The sequence below is a fragment of the Carya illinoinensis genome, chromosome 8, assembly GCF_018687715.1.
Source record: "Carya illinoinensis cultivar Pawnee chromosome 8, C.illinoinensisPawnee_v1, whole genome shotgun sequence".
Lineage (NCBI taxonomy): Eukaryota > Viridiplantae > Streptophyta > Magnoliopsida > Fagales > Juglandaceae > Carya > Carya illinoinensis.
The window spans coordinates 4292588-4316816 of record NC_056759.1 but is presented as its reverse complement, the minus strand read 5'-3'; the positions used below and the strand labels follow the sequence as shown (position 1 = coordinate 4316816).

Sequence of the window (24229 nt, the reverse complement as noted above, 5' to 3'; positions counted from 1 at the left end):
AATACTAATTCTATATATCTATATATTACCAATTTTATATATCAAAATGACCATATTTATTAATAAATATTAATATATACTAAAAAAATATTTTGTATCATCAACTTAGTATAAATTTAATATATCAAAATTATCTTAATATAAATTTTACAAAATTAATTTTAATGAGTAGGAGAGAGAAAAAATAATAAAATAATATTTAAAGAATGAATTGTGCTTATTCAAATTGGAAGAAATACCATTCATAACTATTAAAGAAATATTATTTATAATTATGTAAAATTTTAAATATGCATAATTTAATATAGATTAATTTTAAAAAATATTATATAAATATAAAGATAGATATGAAGATGCATAACTCATTGCCAATGCCGTGACATCCAAACATTTATACCTAATTCCATTGTTGACGAAAGCTGTAATAAATTATGATCATTAACAGAGATACAGATCATGGTCTAGCTCGATCTACAGTATTCGGTGCAACACTACTTGGGATGGTCTATGGCCTATAAGTAGATGACTCGAGGAGGAGTGCTGGGACCGGAAATAAAATCTGTATGTATTGTTGGCCCCGCGCCGGCCATTTCTTAGAAGAAAGATAATCAAATTAGATTTGCACCCACTTCCGGCCCCCTCCCCCTCTCTTCTTCCCCCTCCTCCTCCTACATTCCAGGGATCAGTTCCCAACACCTGGCAGCGCGGCCTCTTGCTTGTCCACTCTTTTCAATATTTCTGTTATTCTCAGCTTGCTATTTTTCTTCGACACGTTTTTGAGACGTTTAAGGAAGCGACAAGGGCCAGGAATCGGAAGAATCTAGGTTGAGTTTGTTGTTTTGTAGGGTAAAATGGTTGCTCCTTTGTCAGCTTGGCCTTGGGAGAACTTTGGCCGCTTCAAGGTATGAAACTGCAAACCGAAAGAAGGTTTGAGTTGCGTTTTGATCTGCCCTTATTAGTGTTGAATTTTTGATCGATTTACGTCTTATATTGATCAGTATATGCTGTCTTTCATGATTCTCTGTTTAATTTCCTAACATGTTCTCTCTTTTATATGTTGAAGTATCTACTATATGGACCTTTTCTTGCAAAAGTTGTGCGTTCGAGATTTCAAGAGGATGGTCCCGAAGATAGTAATTGGTGCCTCCATATTCTGATAATATGTGCACTAAGAGGTTTAATTCATCAGTTATGGAGTTCTTACAGTAACATGCTTTTCCTGAAGAGAAATCGCAGGATTGTTCATCAAGGGGTTGATTTCAAGCAGATTGACATGGAATGGGACTGGTACGTATGTTCCTAGCTAGATATCAAGAAGCTTGATCAATAATCCAGTTTTATGATCTATGAAAAGGGTTTGCAGCATATGAATGATATATATTTAGCTGAATTTTATTTTAGTTTCAAACTAGTTTTGAACTTATATTCTTATTTAATTTACAGGGACAATTTCATTATTCTTCAAGCATTAATTGCCTCCATCGCCTGCTACATTTTTCCATTCCTTGAAAATCTTCCCCTCTGGAACACAAAAGGATTTATTGCTCTTCTGACACTCCATATGGCTGTTTCAGAGCCTCTCTATTACTGGATGCATAGGTGCTTCCATGGGAACCATCTTTTTACTCATTATCATTACCTTCACCATTCGTCTCCTGTTCCCCAGCCCTTTACAGGTGACAGCTAAAGAAAACTACTTCAGGAGCAATTCTTTTCCCTTCTTCAACTAGATCATTATTTACTTATCTTTGTCTATTTTTTACTGCAGCTGGAAATGCAACATTGTTGGAGCATCTTGTATTAACCGGAATTATTGGAATTCCGATACTCGGGGCTTCTTTAATGGGATATGGATCGATAAGCATGATCTATGCCTATGTTTTAATCTTTGATTTTCTGAGATGTTTGGGGCATTGCAATGTCGAAGTTGTTCCGTACCAAATTTTCGAGACCATTCCCTTTCTGAGATATCTTATATATACACCAACGTAAGCAATTATACATTCAATTTTGCCACTCTTATCTGACAAATGGTTTCTTCATGAATACGGTAGGCCTATCTATCTACAACCCCTCATAAAAAGGAAATGAACTTTAAGGCATGCATAAGATCTAGATTTACTTTGCATTTACCATCAGCCATCTGTGGTTGCTATTCTCATCTGACAAATGGTTTCTTCATGAATACGGTGGTTAGAAAATGCTTTAGGAAACTTCCATCTACAAGATCACCTAATAATAATCATAATAACAATAATAACAGTAACTTTTTCTCATTTTAAATCATGGAGCTGCTGCATGTTAATTGGTAGTTAATTATCATACGATGGTTAATTTTACCGATTTAGTTACTAATTATAATTATTCATGCTGTGCAGATACCACAGTTTACACCACCAAGATATGCGTACCAATTTCTGCCTTTTTATGCCCCTGTTTGATTCATTTTGGAAGACACTCAACGGCAAATCATGGGAATTGCACAAGAAAATAAGTTCAAATCTAGGTGTGTTCGGTACTTTGATTTTAATGACATTCATCCTCATATTAATCATTATAATTCTTTTAAATATAGCTTCTTTATGTGATTAAATAATTAAAAAATAAATTATGTTATTTACACATGAGGTCGAATGTATAATATATATCACACGCCTTACTATAGAATCTATTATATTTATAAAAGGAGTCAAAATATCAATAATTTATGTTTATATAAATTTATATAGCATAAGTTCACATTGACGGCACGTATATGTGTCAATGATGAAGTTTTCAAAAATATTACGAAGGAGGTGAAAAAAAAAAGATTTTTATATTGAGCTTTGTTACTTATCATTAACCCCATACACTACACGTACACCATACTTTTATTTTTTAATTTTATTCTTCATAAACTAATTAAATTCTTTCACTAATTATTCATCCAATATTATACATATATTTGATAAGAGAAAAAAATAAAAAAAATTTATGCGGTGCGTGTCGTGAGGATGATGAGTAGAATTTTTGAATTTTATTATTATTATTTAACTAATAAGTTTTATTATGTACAAACAAAATCACGTACTAATCTGTATATTAATATTAATTTTTTTATATTTAAAATTTAAATTAATATTATTTTTAATAAAATTTACAAATTCATTAAATTGATATATATATTAATAAACTTCGGTCGTCAATTAATTAACCACTCGATCGACAATTACGTTGTCGGCCTGCGAAAACATACACCAATGGCTACACATATTCATCAGTTATATATATATATATATATATATATATTTATTTTGGATGGTTGAAATTATGAAAAGTAGACATGATATACCAAATACGCGCAGTACTGTACTAGTAATATTGACAACATTCACCATTAATTCACGACTGTATTCAGATTTTAATGCACGTGCAGTAGTTGTTGGAGGTACTAACTTTTCACCCACATAAATAATTAATATTTGTTATTTCAAAAAAAAAAATAATTAATATTTGCTGCAGGCAAATCTGCAAGAGTACCGGATTTTGTCTTCCTAGCCCATGTGGTGGATGTCTCGGCCGCTCTGCACGCGCCCTTCGTTTTCCGATCGTTTGCAGCAATGCCATTCTCGACGAATTTGTTGTTAATCCCGTTGTGGCCCGGCACCCTTTCGGTAGTGCTCATGATGTGGGCTTGGTCTAAAACTTTTGTTTACTCTTTCTACCAACTCAGAGGCCGGTTGCACCAGACATGGGTTGTGCCTAGGTGTGGCTTCCAGGTTTGCTTTTTAACATCAAAAATTAGAATCTCTCGACGACGTACCATTCATGTACGTGTTTTAACATCAATCTGATCGTGATCATGAGCCGGTGCTTGCTTATTTTATGCAGTATTTCTTACCATTTGCAAGTGAGGGCATCAATAAGCACATTGAGCAGGCCATTCTCAGGGCAGATAAACTTGGGGTTAAAGTCATTAGCCTTGCTGCATTAAACAAGGTTTGTACTTACTAGCCTGACGTTGGCTAGCTGTTTGTCTAATATTAATTCCTCTTCGTACGTACTACTTGAAAATAAAGAAAAGTTTTGGGAGATCTGTTCTAGTCATGATCATCTCTCTGATAATGGTTGTTGGAGGAAATTAATATTTTCAAGATAAGAGCGTCGGTGAACCTTAATTTCCTCCTACATCAAGCCATGCGCCACTCTAATTTCTAGACGTACACCGTCCCAATTCATTTAAGTACAGCGCCGTCTACTATTCAATTCCGACTCTTATACCAGGCCGTAAAAACTTGATATTGACGAGAAAATGCGTGCCAAACAGCAGTTAGAAAGAAAATGTTTAATTTTGTGAAGAAATTAGAAAGTATTAAACGTAAAATAGGTTTATATATAGTCCTCGAAATCTCATACGGATAAGATTAAATGCTTTAGGACTTTATGTAATAGATTATTTTAATTATAAAATATAGTTATTAATTGTAACTTGGAGATCGATATTCGATCAGACCTAAATCATCATAAAATTTTCTTAAATGAATTGTAAATTAATATTTTTCTTTTCATCACTGATCAAGTATAAATCATTCTCTCTCATCAAATACTTTTGCAGAATGAAGCTCTCAACGGGGGTGGAACACTGTTCGTGAACAACCACCCAAACCTTAAAGTTCGAGTTGTCCATGGAAACACCTTGACGGCGGCTGTTATCCTCAATGACCTACCTAAGGATGTGGAAGAGGTATTTTTAACAGGCGCTACTTCGAAGCTCGGTAGAGCCATTGCCCTCTACCTTTGCCGAAGGAGAGTAAGAGTCCTTGTAAGTGTTATCTCCTGTTAGTTTCCTTACACATTCAAAATGATCGACACTTCAAATTATATTCACAAACCTATTTATTGACGGGTCAAACATTTCGTATATATAGAAACCCGATACATCAACGTCTAGCATGGCTAGAAAAGTGTATTCTGTATTTGTTTTATGACTGATGTAATTTTACCAAAGCATAATATATATATATATATATATATATATATATATATATTTACGCTCAAACTTATGTAATTATAATAAAATTAATTATTTGTGATTAATTACTTTTAGCGAAATGACTATTTCTAGTTATAATGAATCTGTTTTTGTCACAAATAATTATTTTCATTACAAAAAATTATTTACAATTATCTATTTTTCTTGTAGCACGTACAAGTGACATGGTGAGGCTATATAAATATGTATGTGGTATATTATTACGTACATCATGAATTCTTACTCGATGAGAAAAATTGCAGATGCTGACAACATCGGGAGAAAGATTTCAAAAAGTACAGAAGGAGGCTCCAATGGATTGTCAGAGCAACCTAGTACAAGTGACAAAGCACCAAGCAGCACGAAATTGCAAGGTATTCTGATCACATCGTCTATTTCCTCGATCATGAGTTATGTTTTTAAGCTAAATATATATGAAAGGTAGTTATAAGCCTCCCTCGATTTTGAAATGATTGTGATTTTTATATGATTATTGATCACTACTTGCAGACGTGGATTGTTGGGAAATGGATCACACCAAGGCAACAAAGCTGGGCGCCACGTGGAACACATTTCCATCAATTCGTTGTCCCTCCAATCTTGCCCATTAGAAGAGATTGCATTTATTCTGATCTTGCAGCCATGAGATTACCTGACGATGTCCAAGAGCTTGGATGTTGCGAGGTGAGAACACTTCGCTTGATTTTTCTTCTTTTGTGTTAGCGGGCATGGCTAATTTTTCACAAACCTACTCATACAATGCATGTGAAGTGCAGCTGATGAGGTTGAAATTCGATTTTAAAACAAGAAAAAAACATGGGATGATCTTTAACGGAGTTCTCACAGTACTCTTAGATCAAATATCTAAACTCTTCAATTGTTAATGTCCCAAAGTCGTCTAATTTGATAACATCATTATTTCATTTCCTTAATGGAAGATCATGATGAAGGACTAAGCCCCATTTGATTCACAACAACGAGCAAAATCTTTCCCGACCGAAACATCTTTCATTTTGTTTTTTGGTTTTGTGATGCTTTCCACACTCAACCAGCCATGAACATCGACCATCGATGGACGGTACGTATTGTTATGCTGCATGTGCCTAACATGAGAACATTATCTCTTACATATCATCCTAGCTAGTAATTATAATACTAATTAATCTGTACGTGCGTGGAAACAGTATACGATGGAGAGAGGAGTGGTGCATGCATGCCATGCCGGGGGAGTGGTTCATCTTCTCGAAGGTTGGACTCACCACGAAGTCGGGGCGATTGACGTCGACCGGATCGACCTCGTCTGGGATTCTGCATTGAAGCACGGTATTAGGCCTGTCTCATCAACCAAGGCAAAAACTTCTCAATGAAAGCAAGAAAGCAATTGTTGTAACCAGTGGATTTTTCTTTTTAACAAAAAAAAAAGAGGACAACAAAATGCCATTTAATAGTTATATGTAAGCGAACGCAAACAAGTTGTGCCACCTATTTAAGATAATATAATAATGATATTTAAGTTATAGATCGAGTATGTACCGTATTTTAAAAAATAAAAATAAATTTAAAATTTATATAAAGAAATTAAAATTTTGATAATAAATTTCATTTTTAAAAAAATACACCATTTATACCATTCAAGAAAATACGTTAGATTTGGAGAAACTTAATAAATCATTTTATCTCTCCAATTTGAGAAAAAAAAAACCTCACTAACAATTACAATATCCATGTTTGTGTTGGAAACTTCGGTCAAGTCTCCAAACACTAAGTTGTCCCCGCCTTGATTCTCCTTGGGTTGACTAAATGCCTAAACTCTCTTGTTTGGTTATTGCTCAACAATAGCAATGATGTCAATTTTGGCAAGGTGAGGCTAAGTGTTTAGGACTGGTTTGATGTATGGGAATGATGGAAAATGATGAAGAAAGTGATGGAACTCCAATGCATGTGATGGGGCGCACGACAATAGTGAGGCACAATAGGGTTGGCACCACTTTGGTGTTTTCCTAGCGTTTGGAGTATGGAATGACTCTTAGGGTTGGTGACGTGTAGGATGATATCCAAAAATGTAGGAAGTGTTTTAGGGTTTATGGGAATTCGGCTAAGGTAAAAAGAGATAGGATATTTAGGGTTTAAGTAGATCCTAAGATTTAGGAATTGAAGGCTAGGGTTAGGGTTTCCTAAAATGTAGGAAATCCTTATGGAAGTTAGGGTTTTCTGCTAGACTTGTGGGAAAAGTAGATCTAGGTTAGATCTAGGATTTTATGGCTTTATGGAAGTGGTATGATATGGACTTGGGTCTTATAGAGGCTAAATATGTGTTTGGTAAGTGAGAAAGTCTATGGAAATGATATGAAATTATAGATCTTGGCTATGACATGTGAAAATTATAGATCTATGGAAGTGAGAATGTGTTGGGCGTGATTGATGATTGGGAGATGAGAATTATGTAAGAAAAATGACGAACACGATGGAAATATGATGAACACGCATGAAAACTCAACTCCAACTCAAGAATTACACCAAGATGAAAGAATATCTCATATATTGATAAATTGAATTACACATTCAATAAATTGCAAGGTGATGATCCTTTCTTTGGGATTCACGAATTTCACCCAAAAAGTCAAAGTGCAAAGGCACCGAAATATGATCTCCTAAATAAATAATCCCCCTCTAGGGTAAATGCCAAAAAATGTATATTAAATGACTAAAGGTCCTATTTATAGAGCTTTCAAATTGAAAATCTCCAAAAGGTCCCTAGCAAAATAAATAATTAAACAAAACAAATAAATAAAATAATAAATGGATAAATGGTCCTATGGCCGTGACATGCATGGCCCATGGTGGGTTAGAGTAGTGCATGGCCTACGGCTGGGCTAGTCTTGGTCAGGTTCGATAGCTAGCTGCATGGCATGGCATGGTGTCATGCATTGGTCTAGTGGTGGGCACGGTATGGCGTTGTGTGTGGCCTACTGATGGTGACATGGCATGGTGCCAAGCCTAGGCCTGATGGTGGGCATAGGGTGGTGCCATGTTGTTGTTGTGAGGCCTAGTCAAGTGACTTGGGCGGTGGTCCTGCATGACCCGGGCTAGTGGCTTGGGTGTGACGCCCCCAAATTCCGTTTGGGATTGGACGGATATTTGAATCGTCAAGACATGCAACACAAGGTTACCTGCCCCCGTTCATGACATATAAGATGCAATGTTCCTAACATGCATCTAACATTATGCAATATTCGCAGCGAATAATTTTTTTCTTTAGCAATACTATGCACCAAATTGAAAATATCCCAAATGTTTAAAACATACTTCATACATAAAGACCAATTGAACAGATCACAACACTAGTCCAAAATGGTTATGATCCAAAAAGTACTAGAGATGCAACTCCATCGTACAAGTAGTAATTTACGTTAACTACTCTATTAACATTGACGTCGCACCGTCGCTTAGTCAACTGTGTCTAGTTGATCAGCTCCTGATTCTCCTTCAGGTCCTGTAACAAGATCTACCATTCAGGGGGAATGGTAGTTGGGACTACCAAAATGAGATTTAATTACAAATCTCAGTAAGTTAACAAAAAACTTCTACACAAGTTAATGATGCAAGGATGACAGTAAAAGCATAAATGTATAATCAAATTCATAAGTAATTAATGCATAACTTGGCGTACAACATAACATAATTGACATAACTTAAATTGAAACATGAACTGAACTTGACTTGACATGAACTTGATCTGAAACTTGACTTAGCATGAACTTGTTCTGAAACTTGAATTAACATGAACATGGTATGAAACTTAACTTATCATGAACTTGTTCTGAAACCTGACTTAACATGAACGTGATATGAAACTTGACTTATCATGAACTTGTTCTGAAAGTTGACTTAACATGAAAAATACATACTCCACAGTTGTTGTGGCCCCATGTATTCTACACAAACTTGACTTAACATGAAAAATACATACTCCACAGTTGTTGTGGCCCCATGTATTCTACGTGTAAATACATACTCCACAGTTGTTGTGGCATCATGTATTCTACGAAAACTTATTCTTTAACTGCTTAAATACATACTCCACAGTTGTTGTGGCCCCATGTATTCTACGTGTCACAATTGCTATGTCTCACGTAGTGTATGCGTCACAATTGCTGTGACCCCATACATAAGTAATCAAGATGAAACGTGATTGGAATACAAAAGGACTGAATCCCTGACGTAACATAACGTGACTTGAATATAACTTGAAATACATGACCAACTTGAGATAGAAATATTTCGTAACATGGCATAACATATAATAGACAACATATTTAACATGACATACTTGCAACAGTGAATATTATATGACTTGATATACATGTAATAGATGGCATACTTAGTATGATGTACTTGTAATGTACAGCAATACATGACAGAATATATTATGTAATAGATAAAGACTGATGACAGAATAAATTCTGTATAACAAATAATTACGTGATGACTTGACATGGCATGACATATATTATAACGCACATACATACACTGTAGCTCCTTTACTTAGCACACATACACAGTAGACTGCTAGTAAGTTAAAAGCTAACTTACCTCGATCTCCGCGTTTCTTATAAAACCTCAAGCGCGATCATGAGAAACTGTAATTAGTAATTCTAAAAGTTAGGACTGAATCACTAATAACTTGAAATATGAAAAATACCAACTTAAAGAGTAAAATTTCTATTTTACTCTCTACATGTAGGAAAATGACCGTTTTACCCATAACTTAAGGATTTTGCATACTAACTCCAAAAGTCACCAAAATTTACATGTCTCATATATATTTTATCCTTAACTCAAATATCAATTTAGAAAAATTTAAAACTAATCACAACTATTAAAACTCCATAGGGCCGAAATTTCCATATGCTATTTCCATTGATTTTTGTTTCTAATTTGTTTTGATTAACCTTTTGATCTATGACTTATAAAGATGTGATATTCAAACCAAACCATCACATGGTTTAAAAAGATATCCTAAAATATATATAAACTTCTAATTCAAGATCACATGGTTACAAATTAACCAAAACATAAATTTAGCCAAGAACATCCACACTTTGGCTTATCTAAATATCTCTTTGCATAAAATTTTATATCTTTGAAATTAACATCAAATATTTTCAAAATAATAATATAACATGTATATAAGATGCTTATGATCCTCCAATAAAATTATCAAAGTCATTGGAATAGGTTTAGACCACCAAAGAGTTAAACTTTCTCAAAACAGAAATTGTTTTTCCTCTTCCAGTTTCTAAGTTTCTAAATCTAAGAAAATATTTCATCAAAACCTTTAATCATGCAAAACTCCTCAACCAATAGTCATATATACATGTTAACAATACTCCATAAAAATTTCAGACCAATATCTATTCATTAGTTTGGTCAAAAACTCCAAACTATAACATATTCTCCAGTTTATCTTCCAGAATGACCTTTTTATAGTTTATATAATATTTGATTGACCAAATGATCTTCAAATGGGACAAATAAGATATCCACGTAAACTAGACTAAAAAAGGAACAACTTATATGAAGGAGACTTTATGATAAAACACTTAAAAAAGCTTCGAAATGGGCGTGCAAAAGAACTCCTAAAAGCTATCCGAGAGAGAGTGTTTGATATTCTTTTAATGTAAAGTATAAATGAAGATAATTTCGTGAGGAGGGGTGGCTGGAGATACTTATGGATGAGATATGGAAGAGATGAGGCTGGAGTGAGAGTTAAGTATAGGACTCTCTTACCCGAAATGAGAGTTAAGTGTAGGACTCTCTTACTCGGAGTGAGAGTGGATTGTAGGACTCTCTTACCTAATAATATCTACAAAAATCAATTCAAGATATTTTTACCCAATAATATCCACGAAATTAGCTTAAAATATTTTTATCCAATAATATCCACAAAATTAGTTTAAGATATTTTTATCCAATAATATCTACAGTTTTGAACAGACGTTTTGTCCGAAAATATGAAAAAATGTTATTGCGCCATAAGACCTTAAATAACCCTCCGAGTCTAATGGCACAAACCATAATACATTTTGACACTTCTAACTATCTCCAATAATAAAAAAACACACTTCTAATACCATAGTAAATAATAACACTATGTAGTTAGACAAAAACCTATACGATTAATTGATTCGTGAAAACTTATGGGGTCTTTACGAGGTTCCTAAAGTTAATAGAAATTTCACAATTGAATTTCTAGCAAGCTATTACACTGGGTGATAGGCATATATGGCCCAAGCTGATGGTATGGGCGCTGGGGTTGTAAGGCACAAGCTGAAACCGTGCGCTGGATGGCATGCTTAGTGGGCATCCCACTAGCCTCGCCTATAAGGCACAGGCTGGAGTCGTGCGCTAGATGGCCTGCCTGTGAGGGGCCGCTACTAACCTCTTTGTGTGGTGTTGGAGCGCGTAGGTACATGCGCAAGGGAATGAGCATGCCTACATGCAGGGATTGCACGTGACCAGTAGCCTCCATGGGCGCCTGCTGCGTGTCTCGACTTGAACCAATGCATGCCTGCAAGTTCTGACCCTTCAAGAGCTGTGTCGAGGCGTGGTCCCGAGCAATCCTCCTAGAAATTGTGACATTCCCTCTCTCTTTAAGTACATCCTTGCCCTCAACGATCAAGTGTGGATACCTCGACACCATATTGTCATAGTCCTTCCAAGATGCCTCCTCTCTTGGTACCCATTGCCATTGGATCAAGACTTGCCATACTTTCCTAATTTTCCTCCCTCGGGTCACTACCCTATATTTAAGAACCGCTCTAGGTTGCAAGAGCATCCTTCCCTCATCATCAAAGTTAGAAAGCTCTTCCACTATAAGGCTTGGGTCCCTAATTCTTTTCTTCATATTCAGCACATTAGGGACATACACATATCCCTAGTAGTAGATTAGGCCATCCCTCACTTTGAAACCTACCACTCCTCCACCTTGGGCATCAAGTAGCTCAATGATCTCCAAGGCCTGGGCATCAATGCGTGTGGCCTTCCTAATTTTGTCCTACACTCATCATTCGGCCTCACTCAAGATCATCAACATGGAATCGTCTTCCTCATGAGTAGTCCACAAAAGGTAGTTCTCCTTGGATATCAAAGCCTCACAAGACTCTACTTTCTTAGGTATCAATGTTGTCCATGTATGCTTCTTAGTCCTGAGCTTGAACTCTATGGTCATCTTATCATAATCATTCATCACCTTCCTAACGCCTTTAAGCCAAGTGTTGCCCAACACAATTTCAAGTCCCTCAAGTGCTAGGACATGAAAATCCGCTACTATTCTCACCCCTTGCACATTCATATTAACCTCTTTCACAAGTGCTTCACACTTAAACTTGTCTCCATTTGCAACCTTCACTTCAGAGGGTTCAATAGCACTCGGCTTCAATCCCACTTTAGTTATAATATTGGTGTTGATGAAGTTGTGAGTAGACCCACTATCCACCAACAAAGATACCTCCAACTTTCCAATCCAAGCCATAACCCTCATGGAAGTGGGTTTTTAGACTCCTGACATAGCATTGAGTGAGATTTCGGCATCACCACAATCATCACTAGGTTCAGCCTCTTCATGCTCCAACTCATGGCTTGATGACTCATCAAGATCATCATCCTCAAGTAATACATAAGCTTTGACCGACTTGCCTGTGTGCTCTCTATTCCATTTTTCTCCACACTTGAAGCATAGGCCATTCTTAATTCTCTTTTGAACTTCTTCTCTTGACAATTTCTTTACCTCATTCGGCTTAGGCTTGGAAGTCCTTTCATCAGCATCCCACCTTTCTAAGGATTTTTGGTTTGCAATGATGTAGTGAATTTGCTCCCCACATCCTTTGATTGACACATATCATAGGAGGAATTCTCCTCCAATATCTCGGCCATCCTCATGATCTCTTGGATTTTGGTGGGCTGTTTCAACATAATCTCCTTGGCTAACCAAGACTTCAATCCATCAATGAATGTCTCAACAAGGGCCTCCTTGGACCAAACTCTAACAAGAGTTTGAAGTTGCTGGAACTCCTCTATGTATGCCTTAACCTTGCCATCTTGTTTCAACTTGGCAAGTTGAGTGTGACGCCCCCAAATCCCCACGCACGGACACAGGAAAATCGAGACGTCCGGATGATGACAACCCGGGTCACCACCCTATCGACGATGCCAAGTGTGTGTAAAAGCAACAAATGTGCAAAAGAAAACGCAGCGGATAATGAAAGTCATATAACTAGTACCAGAATTTTTCTTATTTAATACAAAACTGTTCAAAACATACTTAATAAGATATTACAAAACACAAATATTATTTCAAAGCCCAATACAAAACATAAACTCCACTTAGAACTCCGGCGGAGCCGCATCCTCAGGCTCAGCCTCTTCCTTCTCTTCCTCGATCTCTACACCAAAAATCTACGGTACCAGAAATGGTGCCGCAAGTAAGTAAAATTCAAACACCACTAGATAAAAACATATAAAACTCAAACAATATGCATGAAAGAAAAGCCAATACACGTGTCCCGTAAAGCCATATTTGTTACCACGCACGCCAAAATTTCATTTGGCCCAAAATATATCCTTTAATCATATCCTCGCCATTATCCCAGATAATGACCCAAAAACCAGTCTCGCCATTTTCCCAGAAAATGGCCCATTAACTAAACCATCAGAGCACTGTAGGCGGGAATCGCAGGCGGGACTCTACCACCATCCCTACTCACTACCATCCCTACGCGTGCACCGTAGGCAAGAATCACAAGCGGGACTCTACCACCATCCCTACACGTGCCTCTGAATCAAACCAATCAATTTATACGTTCATATATACCAAAAACATTTCTCGCTTGAAAACCCAGTTTTCAATATTTAATACATGCATATGCGTGCACAATGCAATGCAAATAAAATTACACAAATTAACCAACACTTTCCAAACATTCAAAACAACCAAACAAACAACTCCGTCCTCAAATCCAACCGACTCCCGAACTCCTCAGACTCAGTCCGGAATCAACCAACCAACAGTAAATATTTATTGAATGAGCAAAATATATTTAAATCTAAAATTAGGGTTTGAAAAATACTTACAGCGCTATATGGTATTTTTTGAAAGTTCGTGGCGTTGCAAACGGCGGAAGAAAAACAACGTAACAGTGTAATTTACACTGTTGTCGTGGGTAATAAATTACCCACTTTCGAACATGGACAAACCAAGGCATGAAATTGATAAGGAAAGGTTTTGAGATATTTATGAAGTTAAGGGAAACGATTTTTGGCCGTGGGTGGTGGTGGAAACGGCGGTCGAAGGCCAAAAAGAGGCTGAACGGAGTTGAGCTCGTGAGAACTGCTCCGGCAACTGATCGAGACTGAAAATGGGTGGGTTAGGTCAGCAAGAGGTGGGGAAAGAAGCTGTGAAGAGATGGTGGCCAGAGGTGGTGCGACGGCGCCGGAATCGGTAAAACATCGTGTGGCTTGGAAGAGCTAGTGGTGGCTAACGGTGGCTTGGATGGAGGTGAAACTTGATGGGGATGTTCACCGGTGAGAGGGGAAGAAAATTGAGTGGGTGATGTAGGCCACGCCACCGGCGAGCGGCGGTTCTGGGCTGCGAAAGCAACCGGCGACAGGGGAAAAATAGAGCAGGTGCCGTGACTTCCAGGGGCTCGTGGTGGCTAACGGCTGGTCCGATGGCTCTGAAAATTGGTGAGGATGATCTCTGGTGGAAGGGGAAGAGAATGGTGGTGGTGGTGCACTAAACGGTGGTCGGACGGCGGAGAACTGGGCGGTCAAAGGGACGACGACGGGAAGGAGAAAAGAGAAGGAGAGTTGTGCGGGGAGAGAAAAAACGGGAAGAAAAAGAAGAAGAAAAAGAAAGAAAAGAAAAAAAAAGAAGAAAAAGAAAAGGAAAAAAGGAAAAAGAAAAAGAGAAAAGAAAAGAAATGAGGTCCAATCCTCACTCCGGAAACCAAAAACCGATTCGCCGAAAACGATATTAAAAAGCATAAAACGATTAAAATAAATTAAACACAACATAAAATAAATTAAAACTAATTTAAAATACATTAATTTAAAATAAATAAACCAATATATTAATTAAATTAAAAACAACCTTTCAGTGAAAATACACGTAAAAGCGGGTCATCACATTGACCATGATGATTAATGGTCGGGGATGGTCCAAATTGAAGAATAAACTCCGTCTCAAAAGCCATCCATCCCAATCTTCTTCTCTCTTTGGCATGTTGATCTCTTAGCCATCTCCACCACTTACTTGCCTTGCCCTCTAGGTAGAAGCATGCCGTAGACACTCTCTCATCCCTTGGTACCTTATATGCATAGAAGTAGTGGTCTACATTATCAAGCCACTCATATGGATCCCCCCATTGAACTTATAGAAGTCCACTTTTGGCCTTTTGGGTCCCCGGTCAAGAGCCCAGTTTCCCCTCCTCTAATACTGTGACGCCCCCAAATTCCGTTTGGGATCGGACGGACATTTGAAGCGTCGAGACATGCAACACAAGGTTACCTGCCCCCGTTCATGACATATAAGATGCAATATTCCTAACATGCATCTAACAATATGCAATATTCGCAGCGGATAAATTTTTTGTCTTTAGCAATACTATGCACCAAATTGAAAATATCCCAAATGCTTAAAACATACTTCATACATAAAAATCCATTGAACAACTAAGATCACAACACTAGTCCAAAATGGTTATGATCCAAAAAGTAGTAGAGATGCAACTCAATCGTACAAGTAGTAATTTACGTTAATTACTATATCAATATTTATGTCGCACCGTCACTTAGTCAACTGTGTCTAGTTGATCAGTTCCTGATTCTCCTTCAGGTCCTGTAACAAGATTTACCATTCGGGGGGAATGGTAGTTGGGACTACCAAAGTGAGATTTGATTACAAATCTCAGTAAGTTAACAAAAAACTTCCATACAAGCTAATGATGCATGGATGTCAGTAAAAGCATAAATGCATAATCAAATTCATAAGAAATTAAAGCATAACTTTGAGTACAACATAGCATAATTGACATAACTTAAATTGAAACATGAACTGAACTTGACTTGCAACTTGACTTAGCATGAACTTGCTCTGAAACTTGAATTAACATGAAAATACATACTCCACAGTTGTTGTGGCCCCATGTATTCTACACAAACTTGACTTAACATGAAAAATACATACTCCACAGTTGTTGTGGCCCCATGTATTCTATACAAACTTGACTTAACATGAAAAATACATACTCCACAGTTGTTGTGGCCCCATGTATTCTATGTGTAAATACATACTCCACAGTTGTTGTGGCCCCATGCATTCTATACATCACAATGCAGTTAAATACATACTCCACAGTTGTTGTGGCCCCATGTATTCTACATAAACTTGACTTAACATTAAAAATACATACTCCACAGTTGTTGTGGCCCCATATATTCTACACAAACTTGACTCAACATAAAAAATACATATTCCACAGTTGTTGTGGCCCCATGTATTTTACGCATCACATTTGTAGTTAAATACATACTCCACAGTTGTTGTGGCCCCATGTATTCTACACATCATAATGTACTCAAGATGAAATGTGACTGGAATACGAAAGGACTAAAGTCCTGACGTAACATAACGTGATTTGAACATAACTTAGAATACATGACCAACTTGAGATAGAAACATTTCGTAACATGGCATAACATATAATAGACAACATATTTAACATGACATACTTGCAACAGTGAATATTACATGACTTGACTTACATGTAATAGATGACATACTTAGCATGACGTACTTGTAATGTATAGTAATACATAACAGAATATATTATGTAACAGATAAAAATTGATGACAGAATAAATTCTGTATAATAGACAATTACATGATAACTTGACATGGCATGACACATATGATAACATACATACATACACTGTAGTTCTTTTACTTAGCATACATACACAGTAGACTGCTAGTAAGTTAAAAGCTAACTTACCTCGATCTCCGCGTTTCTTATAAAACTTCAAGTGCGATCACGAGGAACTGTAATTAGTGATTCTAAAAATTAGAACTAAATCACTAATAATTTGAAATATGGAAAATACTAACTTAAAGAGTAAAATTTTCATTTTACTCTCTACATGTGGGAAATTGACCGTTTTACCCATAACTTAAGGATTTTGCATACTAACTTCAAAAGTTTCCAAAATTTACATTCCTCATGTAAATTTTGTCCTAAACTTAAATATCAACTCATAAAAATTTAAAACAAAACACAACCATGAAGAACACACTATGGTCGAAACATCCATAGGTCATTTCCCTTTATTTTTGTTGCAATTCCTTCCAACTTCAAAACTCATGCTTAAACCAAAATTTTGCAACAAACATCTTCCAATCCTAAGTTCAAAACCATACTTAAAACATCCATTTAGAAAAATCTAATAATCAACACCAAACTTTTTTTTGTAAAAAGATCTAAGCACTTGAATCACAAGTTTTGACCTTAAATCAAAACATCTCCAAGAATTTCAAAAATCAAATCTTACTTCTAACATATTCATAATATCATCCTAACATCAACCATGCTTTAAATCATCAAACTAAAGTCACCAAAATCACAAAATAACATTTGGAGTTTTTGGTTTTACACTTAGTCCAAAAACAGGAACTTTTTCCTCAACTAGTTTTGATAAATCTCTTGATCTATGACTTATAAATATATGATCTTCAAACCAAACCATTACATGGTTTAAAAAGATGTCCTAAAACATATACAAGCTTCTAATTCAAGATCACATGGTTAGAAATTAACCAAAACATAAATTTAGCCAAGAATATCCACACTTTGGCTTATCTGAATATCTCTTTGCATAAAATTTTATATCTTTGAAACTAACATCAAATATCTTCAAAATAATAATATAACATGTATATAAGATGTTTAGGATCCTCCAATAAAATTATCAACGTCATTAGAATAGGTTTAGACCACCAAAGAGTTAAACTTTCTCAAAACAGAAACTGTTTTTCCTCTTCCAGTTTCTAAGTTTCTAAATCTAAGAACATCTTTCATCAAAACCTTTAATCATGCAAAAATCCTCAACCAATAGTCACATATACATGTTAACAATACTCCATAAAAATTTCGGATCAATATCTAACCATTAGCTTGGTCAAAAACTCCAAACTATAACATATTCTCCAGTTTATCTCCCAGAATGACCTTTCTATAGGTTACACAATATTTGACTGACCAAATGATCTTCAAATGGGGAAAATAAGATATCCATGTAAACTAGACTCAAAAGGGAACAACTTATATGAAGGAGACTTTATGATAAAACACTTACAACAGCTTCGAAATGGGCATGCAAAAGAACTCCTAAAAGCTGTCCGAGAGAGAATGTTTGATATTCTTTTAAAGAAACGTGTAAATGAAGATAAGTTCGTGTGTGATGGCTGGAGATGCTTATGGAAGAGATAAGGGAGATGATAAGGCTGGAGTTGAGAGTTGAGTGTGGTTTTCTCCTACCCAAAATATCTATAAAATATTATCTCAAAATATTCTATCCAATAATATCTATAAAAATCAGCTCAATATATTTTCCAAATGTGGAGTAGACTTGGAAGAGTAAGGTGGCTAAAATCTTTCTATGTGTATTTTAAATCTCTATTCTTAAGATATTTTCTAAATGTGTATTTTGCTTAGGTGTCATGATCTCACACCTTGATTTCCTTCACAATTCCATCTAATGGTTTCTCTTTGTGCCAAGTATCTAATACTATTCATTATGTGTGGTTAAGATCTTGCCAAGTGTCCAAATAAAATATCGCTATCCTAATTTAGACATTTCACACTATGATTTTGAAAACACTGCGCTCAGTACATTTACCGAGGTTACTATTCACTCCAAAAATAAACGTAATAAACTTAGTACTGAAAAATTCTAAATATTCAATTAAGCCTAGTGGTGTAGACTATAATGTATTCTGACACTTTTAACTATCTCAAATAATTAAAATTGCATTTCTGGCACCATAGTGAGTGATAACACTAACTATGTTGACAGGCTAAAATTTATGCGATTAGTCGATTCGTGTAAACTTACAGAGTTTTCACGAGGTTCCTAAAGTCAATAGAAATTCCTTAATTGAATTTCTAGCGGGCTGTTACAATCTCCCCTCCTAAAAAAAAGATTTCGTCCTCGAAATCGAATTAAATAAGAAATAGAAATTTAATAAGGAGGTGTTGCTTACCAACCTACTGTCTATCCCGTATATATTTGCCTTTGAGATTATGTCATTCCTTAACTCTCTTACTTTAATCAACAATTAGATTATACTTCTTTGCACAAGGTTGGCCAAGTTGTAACGACATACTCTCCAAACCTAAAACTTTAAGTAAATAATCTTCCGAAACTCTTCTTTAGAAAAGCATAGGTGATATACTTTAAATGTTTTTGTAAATACCATAGTTAGTAAAGAATTCATCAAAATTAAACCGTTAACCTCTCTCTTTTTAACAAAATCGGTGGCACTCTGTTTTAGACCAGACAACTCTGATCCGCGTGATTTTTATAAGTCTTCTGTAGTTGTCAGGCGCCGCATAGCTACGACACTACTTTGTTCTTCTGTAATTGTCAGGCACCGCAGCTATGATATTACATTGCTCTTGTCTCTTGTAGGGAAATGATTCACGAGAGGTGATTCGTCATAATTTTCTCTATAAAAGAATTATTCAGTTCATCTTCTTTCTCATCTCATCTTCTTCACTTTTCTGAAATTAATCTGCATTCTTACTCTGCAATCTCTTTCTGCTTACTCACTTTGCAATGGCTCAGCAATCTTCTCATTGCCAAAACATGAGGTATTCTGCACCTCGTTCCCCAGTTGTTTCTGCTTCTTCCATAGGTGCTATTATGCAATCAAATAATGATCTGACTAATAAGTCAGAAAATGAACTTATCTACGAGCTTGTGAGTCTCGGTACTCGATACTCATCAGCCATTGTCGCATATTCTCAGAGACTGCAATCCAGGACTGGTGGGGTTGACAAACTCCACGAGAGTATTTCTCTGCTTCAGAGGCTTCTTATGGAATCCAACATGAAGATAGAAGCAGTAAAGCGAGAGAATAGAGATTTAAAATCTTTGCTTAACTCTTCTTTTCGAGTGGCTACTCCTTTAGATAGGAGAGGCATGCAGATTTTTGAAGAGCAAGAACGTTTAAAGATTGAGGCAAAGAGCCTCAAATTTCTGTAATTTTGCTTTATGATAATAAAATAATACTTCACAAATATTCATATTTGTGTTTTTATCTTCTGGTATATGTTTTATGTACTCCATTTTATTTCTTTCAGGGATTTTCATATATATGACATGATCCAATGACTCATATAAATATGCATTTAATCATGCATATCCAAACTCTCAGTAATCTTCAAGTTAATAAAAACCTCAAGGAGTTCTACTGGTCTAGGACTAACTTATTTCTTTATAATCGCAACAATCAGTCATCTTCCTAGGTGGTACTTTGATAACTGACCAGTTAATAACTTAAACTTGAAACTTTCTCTCTTATGATTGTCATAACTCTTCTATCCATCATAAGTTATCAATTATTCTAACTTTAAATGATTTGTTCCTAATGTTCACATAAATCCTCAAGACCAATATTTTACTCTCTATATAATAGTTTTCAAAAGAAGATCGATCTATGTATCCATAAAGATAGTGCTTTGTCAGAAATCATTTACTGGCGGCGTGGTAATACTATTATCATAAATGAATCCTACTAAGGCTAAAGCTTCTCCTAATCAAATTACTCTTCCAAACACAATTTCTATCGTATTTTTAGAATCAAAACAATTCTCCAAACATGTGGAATACCATTCATCAATCCTACATATCCTTTCTCATATTACTAAAATGTATTCTATATCTACATTGGTATGAACAATAATACTTCTAATGAAAATTGTTACTCTTACCACTAGGGTAACAATTTAACTTCCAAGCTGAATTCTCAAGCACCACAATTAATAGAAACAATGACTCGTTTGAATCAAACAATGTACAATTTACCAACTCCAATGACTTGACCTACTCCAAAATAACAATAATGCAATACTACCATCAATTGCAATCAGATCAAAGTTAACTATGTTTACCTCAACTAATTCTTCATCCATCGGGAAATTCTGATCTTCTTGATTGTTATCTCTCTTAGGATTCCGAGGTATTCTATCACGAGTCATGTGTCCCTTCTTGAAACACACGAGCATATATATTAAAACCACATACTACCCTTCATACCTTAAGAAATTCAAGCCTAATGTTTGGTGCATTTCCTAAGGACATGTGGATTTACTGCCCAGAGACGTATTGCTCTGATACCACCCTGTGACGCCCCCAAATTCCGTTTGGGATCGGACGGACATTTGAAGCGTCGAGACATGCAACACAAGGTTACTTGCCCCCGTTCATGACATATAAGATGCAATATTCCTAACATGCATCTAACAATATGCAATATTCGCAGCGGATAAATTTTTTGTCTTTAGCAATACTATGCACCAAATTGAAAATATCCCAAATGCTTAAAACATACTTCATACATAAAAATCCATTGAACAACTAAGATCACAACACTAGTCCAAAATGGTTATGATCCAAAAAGTAGTAGAGATGCAACTCAATCGTACAAGTAGTAATTTACGTTAATTACTATATCAATATTTATGTCGCACCGTCACTTAGTCAACTGTGTCTAGTTGATCAGTTCCTGATTCTCCTTCAGGTCCTGTAACAAGATTTACCATTCGGGGGGAATGGTAGTTGGGACTACCAAAGTGAGATTTGATTACAAATCTCAGTAAGTTAACAAAAAACTTCCATACAAGCTAATGATGCATGGATGTCAGTAAAAGCATAAATGCATAATCAAATTCATAAGAAATTAAAGCATAACTTGGAGTACAACATAGCATAATTGACATAACTTAAATTGAAACATGAACTGAACTTGACTTGCAACTTGACTTAGCATGAACTTGCTCTGAAACTTGAATTAACATGAAAATATATACTCCACAGTTGTTGTGGCCCCATGTATTCTACACAAACTTGACTTAACATGAAAAATACATACTCCACAGTTGTTGTGGCCCCATGTATTCTATACAAACTTGACTTAACATGAAAAATACATACTCCACAGTTGTTGTGGCCCCATGTATTCTATGTGTAAATACATACTCCACAGTTGTTGTGGCCCCATGCATTCTATACATCACAATGCAGTTAAATACATACTCCACAGTTGTTGTGGCCCCATGTATTCTACATAAACTTGACTTAACATTAAAAATACATACTCCACAGTTGTTGTGGCCCCATATATTCTACACAAACTTGACTCAACATAAAAAATACATATTCCACAGTTGTTGTGGCCCCATGTATTTTACGCATCACATTTGTAGTTAAATACATACTCCACAGTTGTTGTGGCCCCATGTATTCTACACATCATAATGTACTCAAGATGAAATGTGACTGGAATACGAAAGGACTAAAGTCCTGACGTAACATAACGTGATTTGAACATAACTTAGAATACATGACCAACTTGAGATAGAAACATTTCGTAACATGGCATAACATATAATAGACAACATATTTAACATGACATACTTGCAACAGTGAATATTACATGACTTGACTTACATGTAATAGATGACATACTTAGCATGACGTACTTGTAATGTATAGTAATACATAACAGAATATATTATGTAACAGATAAAAATTGATGACAGAATAAATTCTGTATAATAGACAATTACATGATAACTTGACATGGCATGACACATATGATAACATACATACATACACTGTAGTTCTTTTACTTAGCATACATACACAGTAGACTGCTAGTAAGTTAAAAGCTAACTTACCTCGATCTCCGCGTTTCTTATAAAACTTCAAGTGCGATCACGAGGAACTGTAATTAGTGATTCTAAAAATTAGAACTAAATCACTAATAATTTGAAATATGGAAAATACTAACTTAAAGAGTAAAATTTTCATTTTACTCTCTACATGTGGGAAATTGACCGTTTTACCCATAACTTAAGGATTTTGCATACTAACTTCAAAAGTTTCCAAAATTTACATTCCTCATGTAAATTTTGTCCTAAACTTAAATATCAACTCATAAAAATTTAAAACAAAACACAACCATGAAGAACACACTATGGTCGAAACATCCATAGGTCATTTCCCTTTATTTTTGTTGCAATTCCTTCCAACTTCAAAACTCATGCTTAAACCAAAATTTTGCAACAAACATCTTCCAATCCTAAGTTCAAAACCATACTTAAAACATCCATTTAGAAAAATCTAATAATCAACACCAAACTTTTTTTTGTAAAAAGATCTAAGCACTTGAATCACAAGTTTTGACCTTAAATCAAAACATCTCCAAGAATTTCAAAAATCAAATCTTACTTCTAACATATTCATAATATCATCCTAACATCAACCATGCTTTAAATCATCAAACTAAAGTCACCAAAATCACAAAATAACATTTGGAGTTTTTGGTTTTACACTTAGTCCAAAAACAGGAACTTTTTCCTCAACTAGTTTTGATAAATCTCTTGATCTATGACTTATAAATATATGATCTTCAAACCAAACCATTACATGGTTTAAAAAGATGTCCTAAAACATATACAAGCTTCTAATTCAAGATCACATGGTTAGAAATTAACCAAAACATAAATTTAGCCAAGAATATCCACACTTTGGCTTATCTGAATATCTCTTTGCATAAAATTTTATATCTTTGAAACTAACATCAAATATCTTCAAAATAATAATATAACATGTATATAAGATGTTTAGGATCCTCCAATAAAATTATCAACGTCATTAGAATAGGTTTAGACCACCAAAGAGTTAAACTTTCTCAAAACAGAAACTGTTTTTCCTCTTCCAGTTTCTAAGTTTCTAAATCTAAGAACATCTTTCATCAAAACCTTTAATCATGCAAAAATCCTCAACCAATAGTCACATATACATGTTAACAATACTCCATAAAAATTTCGGATCAATATCTAACCATTAGCTTGGTCAAAAACTCCAAACTATAAC

The 24229-nt window shown here is 35.3% G+C and overlaps 1 protein-coding gene across 2 annotated transcripts; it reads left to right on the top strand.

Moving 5' to 3' along the window:
* The first annotated feature begins 399 nt into the window (after positions 1-399).
* Positions 400-6530, top strand: LOC122274287 (very-long-chain aldehyde decarbonylase CER3). 2 transcript variants are annotated; one of them, XR_006228271.1, is made up of 12 exons: positions 400-902; positions 1064-1287; positions 1444-1676; positions 1769-1988; positions 2379-2506; positions 3502-3758; positions 3871-3978; positions 4595-4801; positions 5275-5385; positions 5522-5695; positions 5950-6089; positions 6196-6338. XR_006228271.1 is itself a non-coding variant. In XM_043083327.1 (11 exons), the coding sequence occupies exons 1-11, from the start codon at positions 852-854 to the stop codon at positions 6376-6378; spliced, it is 1896 nt and encodes a 631-aa protein (XP_042939261.1). In that variant the 5' UTR covers positions 401-851; the 3' UTR covers positions 6379-6530. The 2 variants fall into 2 exon arrangements, 1 of the variants encoding a protein (XP_042939261.1); XM_043083327.1 differs by lacking the exon at positions 5950-6089 and having other exon boundaries at positions 401-902; positions 6196-6530.
* The last annotated feature ends 17699 nt before the right edge of the window (positions 6531-24229 follow it).